Genomic DNA, 14,670 nt, shown 5'->3' on the forward strand with positions numbered 1-14,670 from the left:
TTGTATTTATTGAGCACTTACTGTGTGCAGAACACTGTATTAAGCGCTTGGAAAGTACAGTTCAGCAACAAAGAAGGAAAATCTCTGCCCACAACGGGTTCACAGTCTAGAATTAGGGAGAGAGATATCAAAACAAGCAAACAGGTATCAACAGCATCTGTACATACGTTTGTACAGGTTTATTACTCTATTTATTTTACTTGTTCATATTTACTATTCTATTTATTTTGTTAATGATGTGCATACAGCTATAATTAATACTAATAATAATGATGGCATGTATTAAGCGCTTACTATGTGCAAAGCACTGTTCTAAGTGCAGGGGAGGTTACAAGGTGATCAGGTTGCCCCACGGGGGGCTCACAGTCTTCATCCCCACTTTACAGATGAGGGAACTGAGGCTCAGAGAAGTTAAGTGACTTGCCCAAGGTCACACAGCAGACGTGGCAGTGTCGGGATTTGAACGCATGACCTCTGTCTACTTGTTCTAACGACTTTGACGCCTGTCTCCATGTTTTGCTTTGTCGTCCGTCTCCCCCTTCTAGACTGTGAGCCCGTCGTTGGGTAGGGACCGCCTCTATATGTTGCCGATTTGTACTTCCCAAGCGCTTAGTACAGTGCTCTGCACACAGTAAGCGCTCAATAAATACGATTGAATGAATCAACAGCATCAATATAAATAAAATTATAGATATATACATCATTAATATGACAAATGGAATTATAAATATGTACATATATACACACACAAGTGCTGTGGGGTGGGGAGCGGGGGAAGAGCAGAGGGAGGGAGTCGGGGCGACGGGGAAGGGAGAGGGAGAAGAGGAAAAGGGGGGCTTAGGCCGGGAAGGCCTCCTGGAGGAGGTGAGCTTTCAGGAGGGATGATAATAATAATAATAATGATGGCATTTATTAAGCGCTTACTATGTGCAAAGCACTGTTCTAAGCGCTGGGGAGGTTACAAGGTGATCAGGTTGTCCCACAGGGGGCTCACAGTCTTAATCCCCATTTTACAGATGAGGGAACAACTGAGGCACAGAGAAGTTAGGTGACTTGCCCAAAGTCACACAGCTGACAATTGGCGGAACCGGGGTTTGAACTCATGACCTCTGACTCCAGAGCCTGGGCTCTTTCCACTGAGCCACGCTGCTTCCCTGGATCACCCAGCAGAGAAGTGGCGGAGCCTGAATTAGAACTCAAGTTCTTCTGACTCTGAGGCCTGGGCGCCATCCACTAGGCCAGGCTGCTGACTATGTGCACAGCACTGTACTAAGCGCTTGGGAGAGTAAAACACAATGGAAAGTGTACATTCATTCATCAATCAATCAATCAATCGTATTTATTGAGCGCTTACTGTGTGCAGAGCACTGTACTAAGCACTTGGGAAGTACAAGTTGGCAACATATAGAGACGGTCCCTACCCAACAGGGGGTTCACAGTCTATTCATTCAATCGTATTTATTGAGCGCTTACTGTGTGCAGAGCACTGTACTAAGCGATTGGGAAGTCCAAGTTGGCAACGTATAGAGACGGTCCCTACCCAACAGCAGGCTCACAGTCTAGAAGTACAATGAATGCCACTGATTGAGAAGCAGCGTGGCTCAGTGGAAAGAGCCCGGGCTTGGGAGTCAGAGGTCATTAATTCATTTATTCAATCATATTTATTGAGCGCTTACTGTGTGCAGAGCACTGTACTAAGCGCTTGGGAAGTCCAAGTTGGCAACATATAGAGACAGTCCCTACACAACAGCGGGCTCACAGTCTAGAAGGGGGAGACGGAGAACAAAACAAAACATATTAACAAAATAAAATAAGTAGAATAAATATGTACAAGTAAATAAATGAGTAAATAGAGTAATAAATCCGTACAAACATATATACATATAAACAGGTGCTGTGGGGAAGGGAAGGAGGTAAGGCGGGGGGGATGGAGAGGGGGAGAAGGGGGAGAGGAAGGCTCAATCAATCGTATTTATTGAGCGCTTACTGTGTGCAGAGCAGAATCCCAGCTCCGCCACTTGTCAGCTGGGTGACTTTGGGCAAGTCACTTCACTTCTCTGGGCCTCAGTTCCCTCATCTGGAAAATGGGGATGAAGACTGGGAGCCCCCCATGGGACAACCTGATCACCTCCCTAGCACTTAGAACAGTGCTTTGCATTCATTCTTTCATTCAATCATATTTGTTGAGCGCTTACTGTGTGCGGAGCACTGTACTAAGCGCTTGGGAAGTACACGGTAGGCAACATATAGAGACGGTCCCTACCCAACAGCAGGCTCACAGTCTAGAAGGGGGTGACAGACAACAACACAAAACATGTAGACGGGTGAACTCAAAATCGTCAGAACAAATAGAATTATAGCTATAATGCACATCATTAACAAAATGAATAGTCCATTAGTGGGCCAGTAGAGTGATTTGCACATAGTAAGCGCTTAACAAATGCCATTATTATTATTATTATTATTATTATTGATTGATGCCTGCCACTATGTATGTTCACAGGGGGGAGAGAGAGAGGAACCTGGATAATTGGACAACACTACATTCTCATTTCCTTTTCTCCCGCTCCCTTCTGCATCACAGAAGTAGTGTGGCCCACTGGATAGCGCACAGGCCCCTGAGTCAGAAGGACCTGGGTTCTAATCTCAACTTACAATCAATAAATACGACTGAATGAATGAATACTCCCCCACTTGTCTGCTGTGTGACCCTGGACAAGTCACTTCACTCTCTCTGCCTCAGTACCTTCGGCTGTAAAATGGGGATTAAAACTGTGAGCCCCACATGGGAGATCATCATCATCATCATCAATCATATTTATTGAGCGCTTACTGTGTGCAGAGCACTGTACTAAGCGCTTGGGAAGTACTGTGTCCGCCCGGATTACGTTGTATCTACTCGAGTGCTTAGGACAGCGCCTGGCACATAGTAAGTGCTTAAGAAATACCATAAAAAGCCCCTCAAAAAAGCCCCAAACCCCAGATTAGCAAGATGAGAACAACTAAAGCAAGTGCTTTTTCTCTGTAAAAATCACTAGGCCTGTCACCTTTTCCCATGTCACTGTTTTTTCGGCCTGCTAGATATACAAGCTTCCTCTGCAGCTCTCCACATGCCTGGGCTAAAAAAAAAAATCAAGGTTTTGGCTGCGGTGGAAATGTTCGGTTACTTCCAAAACACAGAATTCCACGTCAAAGGACTGGGAAGCAGAGGAACAGTATATTAACTGCATTTTGGTCCTGCCGTCCTGCTTCTCTAACAATTCCCCTTGGTGGGTAAAAAATTCCAGATGCGTGGTCCGGAGTTCACTTCCCAGGCTGATCTTCATTAAGGGTAGCAAAGCTATTTATATTATTGGATCATTCACAGGAAAAAAAATGTCCCAGAGAAAAGCCTTACCTAGTGCATTTTTGGCTTTGGGTTTCTTCCGTTTCGGACGACTCAGTGGAATGCCATCTGTCAAATGGAAGCAGAAAGCTCTCTAGTAGTTTCCAAAATATCTTAAAGATAAGATCAAGGCAAGTTATCTTTGTAAAAGAAGTCAGTTGGAAAGCGATAATAATAATAATAACGGTATTTGCTAAGCGCTTACTATGTGCAAAGCACTGTTCTAAGCGCTGGGGAGGTTACAAGGTGATGGGGTTGTCCCACGGGGGGCTCATAGTCTTCATTCTTTTAGACTGTGAGCCCACTGTTGGGTAGGTACCGTCTCTATATGTTGCCAACTTGGACTTCCCAAGCGCTTAGTCCAGTGCTCTGCACACAGTAAGCGCTCAATAAATACGATTGATTGATTCATTCCCATTTTACAGATGAGGGAACTGAGGCCCAGAGGAGTGAAGTGACTTGCCCAAAGTCAACGGCTGACAGTTGGCGGAGCCGCGATTTGAACCCATGACCTCCGACTCCAAAGCCCGGGCTCTTTCCACTGAGCCACGGTGCTTCTCTGCCGATAATAATAAATGCCAATAGGAGCATTTATTAAGCGCTTACTATGTGCAAAGCACCGTTCTAAGCGCTGGGGAGGTTACAAGGTGATCAGGTTGTCCCACGGGGGGCTCACAGTCTTTATCCCCATTTTACAGATGAGGTCACTGAGCCACAGAGAAGTGAAGTGACTCGCCCAAAGTCACACAGCTGACAAGCGGCGGAGCCGGGATTTGAACCTGTGACCTCTGACTCCAAAGCCCGGGCTCTGTCCACTGAGCCACGCTGCTTCTCAACTATCAAAATGTTAAATGTGCCATGAGAAGATTTGTTCCAGCGCGTGACTGGCTCACCTTGATTTGCACTTCAGCATCGAACGGTGGCGATTTCCGCAGGCGAATTGAAGCGGGAACCAAGAGACATGAAAGACGACATAAAAATAGACGTTCATGAGTTTAGTATCCTCTAAAAATCACTGTCAGCATTGGAAATTGGGTTTAAAGGGTCTCAAAGTTACACATTTTTCTTTCCCACCTCAACAATGGCCAGTTTCCCTAAATACAATTGAATGAACATATTTACTGGTACATCGGCCTTAAGCAGTTTAATGGGAATCTTGAGAAAACAGCCCCAGTATTTTCTGAGTCTGCCTACATTTCCCTATTCTAAAAATCACTGTCACCATTGGAAATTGGGTTTAAAGGGTCTCCAAGTTACACCTTTGTCTTTCCCACCTCAACAATGGCCAGTTTCCATAAATACGATTGAATGAATATATTTACTAGTACATCGGCCTTAAGCCGTTTAATGAGAATCTTGAGAAAACGGCCCCAGTATTTTCTGAGTCTGCCTACATTTCCCTATTCTAAAAATCACTGTCACCATTGGAAATTGGGTTTAAAGGGTCTCCAAGTTACACATTTTTCTTTCCCACCTCAACAATGGCCAGTTTCCATAGATACGATTGAATGAATATATTTACTAGTACATCGGCCTTAAGCAGTTTAATGGGAATCTTGAGAAAACAGCCCCAGTATTTTCTGAGTCTGCCTACATTTCCCTCTTCTAAAAATCACTGTCACCATTGGAAATCGGGTTTAAAGGGTCTCCAAGTTGCACATTTGTCTTTCCCACCTCAACAATGGCCAGTTTCCATAGATCATCATCAACATCAATCGTATTTATTGAGCGCTTACTATGTGCAGAGCACTGTACTAAGCGCTTGGGAAATACAAATTGGCAACATATAGAGACAGTCCCTACCCAACAGTGGGCTCACAGTTTAAAAGGGGGATTGAATGAATATATTTACTAGTACATCGGCCTTAAGCAGTTTAATGGGAATCTTGAGAAAACGGCCCCAGTATTTTCTGAGTCTGCCTACATTTCCCTATTCTAAAAATCACTGTCACCATTGGAAATTGGGTTTAAAGGGTCTCAAAATTACACATTTTTCTTTCCCACCTCAACAATGGCCAGTTTCCATAGATACGACTGAATGAATATATTTACTAGTACATCGGCCTTAAGCAGTTTAATGGGAATCTTGAGAAAACGGCCCCAGTATTTTCTGAGTCTGCCTACATTTCCCTCTTCTAAAAATCACTGTCACCATTGGAAATCGGGTTTAAAGGGTCTCCAAGTTGCACATTTGTCTTTCCCACCTCAACAATGGCCAGTTTCCATAGATCATCATCAACATCAATCGTATTTATTGAGCGCTTACTATGTGCAGAGCACTGTACTAAGCGCTTGGGAAATACAAATTGGCAACATATAGAGACAGTCCCTACCCAACAGTGGGCTCACAGTTTAAAAGGGGGATTGAATGAATATATTTACTAGTACATCGGCCTTAAGCAGTTTAATGGGAATCTTGAGAAAACGGCCCCAGTATTTTCTGAGTCTGCCTACATTTCCCTATTCTAAAAATCACTGTCACCATTGGAAATTGGGTTTAAAGGGTCTCAAAATTACACATTTTTCTTTCCCACCTCAACAATGGCCAGTTTCCATAGATACGACTGAATGAATATATTTACTAGTACATCGGCCTTAAGCAGTTTAATGGGAATCTTGAGAAAACGGCCCCAGTATTTTCTGAGTCTGCCTACATTTCCCTCTTCTAAAAATCACTGTCACCATTGGAAATCGGGTTTAAAGGGTCTCCAAGTTGCACATTTGTCTTTCCCACCTCAACAATGGCCAGTTTCCATAGATCATCATCAACATCAATCGTCTTTATTGAGCGCTTACTATGTGCAGAGCACTGTACTAAGCGCTTGGGAAATACAAATTGGCAACATATAGAGACAGTCCCTACCCAACAGTGGGCTCACAGTTTAAAAGGGGGATTGAATGAATATATTTACTAGTACATCGGCCTTAAGCAGTTTAATGGGAATCTTGAGAAAACGGCCCCAGTATTTTCTGAGTCTGCCTACATTTCCCTATTCTAAAAATCACTGTCACCATTGGAAATTGGGTTTAAAGGGTCTCAAAATTACACATTTTTCTTTCCCACCTCAACAATGGCCAGTTTCCATAGATACGACTGAATGAATATATTTACTAGTACATCGGCCTTAAGCAGTTTAATGGGAATCTTGAGAAAACGGCCCCAGTATTTTCTGAGTCTGCCTACATTTCCCTCTTCTAAAAATCACTGTCACCATTGGAAATTGGGTTTAAAGGGTCTCCAAGTTACACATTTGTCTTTCCCACCTCAACAATGGCCAGTTTCCATAAATACGATTGAATGAATATATTTACTAGTACATCGGCCTTAAGCAGTTTAATGGGAATCTTGAGAAAACGGCCCCAGTATTTTCTGAGTCTGCCTACATTTCCCTATTAGCAAAGTCAAAGACAACAATCTGTTTCATGGGCCAGAACTGCCAGAACAACTTCAATTAGTCAGAATTTTTCTTATGCCACGGGCTTTGGAGTCAGAGGTCATGGGTTCAAATCCCGGCTCCGCCAGTTGTCAGCTGTGTGACTTGGGGCGAGTCATTTCGCTTCTCTGTGCCTCAGTTCCCTCATCTGGAAAATGGGGATTAAGACTGTGAGCCCCACGGGGGACAACCTGATAACCTTGTAACCTCCCCAGTGCTTAGAACAGTCCTTTGCACATAGACAGTGCTTAATAAATCAATCAATCGTATTTATTGAGCGCTTACTGTGTGCAGAGCACTGTACTAAGCGCTTGGGAAGTACGAGTTGGCAACATATAGAGACAGTCCCTACCCAACAGTGGGCTCACAGTCGTGGCTCAGTGGAAAGAGCACGGGCTTGGGAGTCAGAGGTCATGGGTTTGAATCTTGGCTCCGCCACTTATCGGCTGTGTGACTTTGGGCAAGTCACTTAACTTCTCTGTGCCTCCGTTACCTCATCTGTAAAATGGGGATTAAGATTGTGAGCCCCCGTGGGACAACCTGATCACCTTGTATCCCCCCCAGCGCTTAGAACAGTGCTTTGCACATAGGAAGCGCTTAATAAATGTCATTATTATTATTATTATTGAAAATGCCAAAATAAAAATAAAAATAATAAATGCCATTATTATTATTATTATTGTTATTATTATTATTAATCAGTCATATTGGCTAAGCCTTATTGGGTGCAGAGTGTACTGTATACTAAGTGCCTGGGAAAGGACACTAGAGTCAGTGCATTTGTCCTCGTTTCACAGTGTTCTGCACACAGTAAGCGCTCAATAAATACGATTGAAGGAATGAGTTGTTTCATCGCTCCTTAGGGGTCTGTCCCCAATCCTCCCTCCCTGCTCACCTTCTTAAATTATGAGTCCGTTAAGGGTCAGGGATGGTGTCTAATTCTCAGCTCTGTATACTTTCCCAAGAGCTTAGTACGTAAGCACTTAATCTTAATCCTTGTTTTCCCTCCCAAACCTTGTCCCCTCCCTGACTTTCCCATCTCTGTTGACGGCACTACCATCCCTCCCGTCTCACAAGCCCCCAACCTTGGTGTCATCCTCGACTCCGCTCTCTCATTCACCCCTCACATCCAAGCCGTCGCCAAAACCTGCCGGTCTCAGCTCCGCAACATTGCCAAGCTCCTCCCTTTCCTCTCCATCCCAACCGCTCCCCTGCTCGTTCAAGCTCTCATCCTATCCCGTCTGGACTACCGCATCAGCCTTCTCTCTGATCTCCCATCCTCGTGTCTCTCTCCACTTCAATCCATACTTCATGCTGCTGCCCGGATTATCTTTGTCCAGAAACGCTCTGGGCATATCACTCCCCTCCTCAAAAATCTCCAGTGGCTCCCAATCAATCTGCGCATCAGGCAGAAACTCCTCACCCTGGGCTTCCAGGCTGTCCATCCATCCACCCCCTGGCCCCCTCCTCCTTCACCTCCCTTCTGTCCTTCTCCAGCCCAGCCGGCACCCTCCGCTCCTCTGCCACCGCTAATCTCCTCACCGTTAGGCCTCGTTCTCGCCTGTCCCGCCGTCTACCCCCGGCCCAGTCCTCCCCCGGGCCTGGAATGCCCCCAATCCCTCTGCCCCTCCGCCAAGCTCGCTCTCTTCCTCCCTTCAAGGCCCTGCTGAGAGCTCACCTCCTCCAGGAGGCCTTCCCACACTCAGCCCCTTCCTTCCTCTCCCCCTCGTCCCCCTCTCCATCCCCCCCATCTTACCTCCTTCCCTTCCCCACAGCACCTGTATATATGGATATATGTCTGTACCTATTTATTACTCTATTTATTTATTTATTTATTTTACTTGTACATATCTATTCTATTTATTTTATTTTGTTAGTATGTTTGGTTTTGTTCTCTGTCTCCCCCTTTTAGACTGTGAGCCCACTGTTGGGTAGGGACTGTCTCTAGATGTTGCCAATTTGTACTTCCCAAGCGCTTAGTACAGTGCTCTGCACATAGTAAGAGCTCAATAAATACGATTGATGATGATGATGATAATACCCAACAGTTCCTACTGGGTAGGGACCGTCTCTATATGTTGCCAACTTGTACTTCCCAAGCGCTTAGTACAGTGCTCTGCACACAGTAAGCGCTCAATAAATACGATTGATTGATTGATTGATTAATACATATTACTATCACTGCTACAACTACTACAACTATTTTTAGTTGTAATAGTCCTCCGTCTCTTTCGTGGGCTTCTCCTCTGCCTCCCACCGCCTAACTGGATATATCTGTCATTTATTTATTTACATTGATGCCTGCCTCCCCCTGTAATAATAATAATGATGACGGCATTTATTAAGCGCTCACTATGTGCAGAGCACTGTTCTAAGCGCTGGGGAGGTTACAAGGTGATCAGGTTGTCCCATGGGGGGGGGCGGGGGCTCACAGTCTTCATCCCCATTTTCCAGATGAGGGAACTGAGGCCCAGAGAAGTGAAGTGACTTGCTCAAAGTCACACAGCTGACAAGTGGCGGAGCCGGGACTTGAACCCATGACCTCTGACTCCAAAGCCCGGGCTCTTTCCACTGAGCCACGCTGCTTCTCTGTACGCTCTCTAGACAGTACGCTCATTGTGGGCAGGGAAGGTGTCTGTTTATTGTTCTGTTGTACTCTCCCAAGTGCTTAGGGCAGTGTTCTGCACACTGTAAGCGCTCAATAAATACAATTGACTGACTGGCTGGTTCAAGGTTATGTTCTGGGTCCCCTCCTTTTTTTTAAATGACATTTATTAAGCGCTTACAAAGCACTGTTCTAAGCGCTGGAGAGGTTACAAGGTGATCAGGTTGTCCCACGGGGGGCTCACAGTCTTCATCCCCATTTTCCAGATGAGGGAACTGAGGCCCAAAGAAGTGAAGTGACTTGCTCAAAGTCACACAGCTGACAAGTGGCAGAGCTGGGATTTGAACCCATGACCTCTGACTCCAAAGCCCGGGCTCTTTCCACTGAGCCACCTCTATTCCCTTCTATTCGCCATCTACACTGGCCCCCTTGGGGCACTCATACGCTCCCACCGTTTCAACTACACAGCAGCTGTATATATGTATATATGTTTGTACATATTTATTACTCTATTTATTTTACTTGTACATATCTATTCTATTTATTTTATTTTGTTAGTATGTTTGGTTTTGTTCTCGGTCTCCCCCTTTTAGACTGTGAGCCCACTGTTGGGTAGGGACTGTCTCTATATGTTGCCAAATTGTACTTCCCAAGCGCTTAGTACAGTGCTCTGCACACAGTAAGCGCTCAATAAATACAATTGACTGACTGGCTGGTTCAAGGTTCAGTTCTGGGTCCCCTCCTTTTTTTTAAATGACATTTATTAAGCGCTTACAAAGCACTGTTCTAAGCGCTGGAGAGGTTACAAGGTGAACAGGTTGTCCCAAAGGGAGCTCACGGTCTTCATCCCCATTTTCCAGATGACGGAACTGAGGCCCAGAGAAGTGAAGTGACTTGCTCAAAGTCACCCAGCTGACAAGTGGCAGAGCCGGGATTTGAACCCACGACCTCTGACTCCAAAGCCCGGGCTCTTTCCACTGAGCCACCTCTATTCCCTTCTATTCGCCATCTACACTGACCCCCTTGGGGCACTCATTCGCTCCCACCGTTTCAACTACACAGCACCTGTATATATGTATATATGTTTGTCCATATTTATTACTCTATTTATTTATCTATTTATTTTACTTGTACATATCTATTCTATTTATTTTATTTTGTTAGTATGTTTGGTTTTGTTCTCTGTCTCCCCCTTTTAGACTGTGAGCCCACTGTTGGGTAGGGACTGTCTCTAGATGTTGCCAAACTGTACTTCCCAAGCGCTTAGTCCAGTGCTCTGCACACAGTAAGCGCTCAATAAATACGATTGATGATGATGATTCCCAAATCTCCATCTCCTCCCCTGTTCCCTCTCCCTCTCTCCAGTCTCACATCTCCTCCTGGCTTCAAGACAGCTCTTCTCTCCTTAGTACAGTGCTCCGCAAAGAGTCAGCGCTCAATAAATACGACTGAATGACCGAACGAATGAGTAGCGGCGATAATTCACCTACAATTTCATGTGACTTGAAGGATGCATTCACTGTGCCTCACCAATCGATCAATCGTATTTATTTAGCGCTTACTGTGTGCAGAGCACTGTACTAAGCGCTTGGGAAGTACAAGTTGGCAACATATAGAGACGGTCCCTACCCAACAGTGGGCTCACCAACTGACTCCCTGCGCCTTGACCTGATCTCCCTCACCGCCGACCCCTTTACAGTCAATCAATGAATCATCATCATCATCATCATCAATCGTATTTATTGAGCGCTTACTGTGTGCAGAGCACTGTACTAAGCGCTTGGGAAGGACAAGTTGGCAACATATAGAGACAGTCCCTACCCAACAGTGGGCTCACCAACTGTCTCCCTGCGCCTCAACCTGATCTCCCTCACCGCCGACCCCTTTACAGTCAATCAATGAATCATCATCATCATCATCATCATCAATCGTATTTATTGAGCGCTTACTGTGTGCAGAGCACTGTACTAAGCGCTTGGGAAGTACAAGTTGGCAACATATAGAGACAGTCCCTACCCAACAGTGGGCTCACCAACTGACTCCCTGCGCCTCGACCTGATCTCCCTCACCGCCGACCCCTTTAAAGTCAATCAATGAATCATCATCATCATCATCATCAATCGTATTTATTGAGCGCTTACTGTGTGCAGAGCACTGTACTAAGCGCTTGGGAAGTCCAAGTTGGCAACATCTAGAGACAGTCCCTACCCAACAGTGGGCTCACAGTCGAAAAGTAGGCGCCTACTGATATAAAGTAGGCGATGGCATCACAGGGGGTAGTTAAACGATTAACATGCTACGGCAATAATAAAATTGGCAGATAATGAATGAATGCCGTTGAAGCAGCATGGCTCAATGGAAAGAGCCCGGGCTTTGGAGTCAGAGGTCATGGGTTCAAATCCCGGCTCCGCCACTTGTCAGCTGGGTGACTCTGGACAAGTCACTTCACTTCTCTATCTATCTTTCTATCCTATTTATTTAATTTTGTTAGTATGTTTGGTTTTGTTCTCTGTCTCCCCCTTTTAGACTGTGAGCCCACTGTTGGGTAGGGACTGTCTCTAGATGTTGCCAATTTGTACTTCCCAAGCGCTTAGTACAGTGCTCTGCACATAGTAAGCGCTCAATAAATACGATTGATTGATTGATTGATTGATTGATTCTCTGGGCCTCAGTTCCCTCATCTGTAAAATGGGGATGAAGACTGTGAGCCCCCAGTGGGACAACCTGATCACCTTGTATCCTCCCGAGCGCTTAGAACAGTGCTTGGCACATAGTAAGCGCTTAATAAATGCCATTATTATTATTATCCTTCTTCCGACCTGGAACGCCCTTCCCCATCCTTAAAGCCCTGCTGAAATCCTATCTCCTCCGGGAAGTCTTCCCTGACTAACTTCTTTTCCCCACCTTGTTTGCCCTCCCTTGTGTATCATCTGTGCTCTTGGGGTTGTAATAATAATACTGATACTGATGATGGCATCTACTAAGCACTTACTACGTGCAAAGCACTGTTCTAAGCACTGGGGAGGATACAAGGTGATCAGGTTGTCATTCATTCATTCAATCGTATTTATTGAGCGCTTACTGTGTGCAGAGCACTGGACTAAGCGCTTGGGAAGTACAAGTCGGCAGCGTATAGAGACGGTCCCTGCCCACCAACGGGCTCACAGTCTAGAATTGGGTGGGGGAGCCCTGTTCTAATCACTGGAGAGGATACAAGGTGATCAGGTTGGCCCCCGTGGGGCTCCCAGTCTTCACCCCCATTTTCCAGATGAGGTCACTGAGGCCCAGAGAAGTGAAGTGACTTGCCTAAAGTCACACAGCTGACAAGTGGCGGAGCCGGGATTTGAACCCATGACTTCTGACTCCCAAGCCCGGGCTCTTTCCACTGAATCACGCTGCTTCTCATAATAATAATAATGATGATGGTATTTGTTAAGCGCTTACTATGTGCCGAGCACTGTTCTAAGCGCTGGGGTAGATACAAGGTCACCAGGTTGTCCCACGGGGGGCTCACAGTCTTAATCCCCATTTTACAGATGAGGGAAGTGAGGCACAGAGAAGTGAACTGATTTGCCCAAGGTCACACAGCTGACAAGCGGCGGAGCCGGGATTAGAACCCATGACCTATGACTTCCAAGCCCGGGCTCTTTCCACTAAGCCACGCAAAACGGGGATTAAGACTATGAGCTCCTCCAGCTGACAAGTGAGCAGCGTGGCTCGGTGGAAAGAGCCCGGGCTTTGGAGTCAGAGGTCATGAGTTCAAATCCCGGCTCCGCCAACTGTCAGCTGTGTGAATTTGGGCAAGCCACTTCACTTCTCCGGGCCTCAGTTACCTCAACTGTAAAATGGGGATTAAGACTGTGGGCCCCCCGTGGGACAACCTGATCACCTTGTAACCTCCCCAGCACTTAGAACAGTGCTTTGCACATAGTAAGCGCTTAATAAATGCCATTATTATTATTATTATTATTATAAGTGGCAGAGCCGGGATTAGAACCCATGACCTCAGACGCCAAAGCCCAGGCTCTTGCCACTGAGTATCCCTTAAGCCCACTTCCAGCCCCACAGCGCTCATGTACCTATCCCAATTCTCTCCTGCTGCTCCGCTCTCTCCAATTTATTTGAACATCCATCTTCTGCTACATTGTAAGCGCCTTCTTTCATTCATTCATGCATTCAATCGTACTTATTGAGTGCTTACTGTGTGAAGAGCACTGTACTAAGTGCTTGGGAAAGTACAATACAACAATAAACAGTGGTATTCCCAGCCCACAATGAGCTTCCAGTCTAGAGAGGGGGAGAGAGGCATCAATCCAAATAAACACAATGACAGCTACAGACATAAGCAAGCGCTTAGTACAGTGCTCTGCACATAGTAAGCGCTCAATAAATACGATTGATGATGATGATGATGTGCCAAACTCTGTTCTAAGCGCTGGGGGAAGATACAAGGTAATCAGGTTGTCCCACGCGGGGCTCACAGTCTTGGTGTGAGCCCAATGTTGGGTAGGGACTGTCTCTATATGTTGCCAATTTGTACTTCCCAAGCGCTTAGTACAGTGCTCTGCACATAGTAAGCACTCAATAAATACGATTGATTGACTGATCCCCGTTTTGCGTTGCTCAGTGGGAAGAGCCCGGGCTTGGAAGTCAGAGGTCATGGGTTCTAATCCCGGCTCCGCCGCTTGTCGGCTGTGTGACCTCGGGCAAGTCACTTCACTCCTCTGGGCCTCAGTTACCCCATCTGGAAAATGGGGATGGAGACTGTGAGCCGTCCGTGGGCCGACCCGATTACCTTGTATCTATCCCGGTGCTTAGAACAGTGCTTGGCACATAGTAAGCGCTTAAGAAATACCAACATTATTATTACTAACTTGCCAACTTGTACTTCCCAAGCGCTTAGTACAGTGCTCTGCACACAGTAAGCGCTCAATAAATACGATTGATTGATTGATTGACTGATTACTATTATTCATTCATTCACTCAATCGTATTTATTGAGCGCTTACTGTGCGCAGAGCACTGGACTAAGTGCTCTGGAAGGCCTGCGGTGGCCTAGAGGAAAGGTAGAGAAGCAGCGTGGCTCAGTGGAAAGAGCACGGGCTTTGGAGTCAGAGGTTATGGGTTCGAATCCCGACTCCGCCACGTCTGGTGTGTGACCTTGGGAAAGTCACTTAACTTCTCTGAGCCTCAGTTACCTCATCTGTAAAATGGGGATTAAGACTGCGAGCCACACGTGGGACAAC

General features: G+C 45.9%; 1 protein-coding gene across 1 annotated transcript in view; it reads right to left on the minus strand.

The window, feature by feature from the left end:
• The window catches only part of TMEM237 (transmembrane protein 237), a 57,163-nt gene that overhangs the window by 33,228 nt on the left and 9,265 nt on the right, over positions 1-14,670 (minus strand). The window contains exons 3-4 of the mRNA XM_038749579.1: positions 4,279-4,289; positions 3,398-3,454 (exon numbers count right to left, since the gene is read on the minus strand). Of these exons, the coding sequence (XP_038605507.1) occupies positions 3,398-3,454; positions 4,279-4,289 (68 nt within the window). The remainder of the gene's footprint in view (positions 1-3,397; positions 3,455-4,278; positions 4,290-14,670) is intronic.

Source organism: Tachyglossus aculeatus, chromosome 7 (genome assembly GCF_015852505.1).
Source record: "Tachyglossus aculeatus isolate mTacAcu1 chromosome 7, mTacAcu1.pri, whole genome shotgun sequence".
Classification (NCBI taxonomy): domain Eukaryota; kingdom Metazoa; phylum Chordata; class Mammalia; order Monotremata; family Tachyglossidae; genus Tachyglossus; species Tachyglossus aculeatus.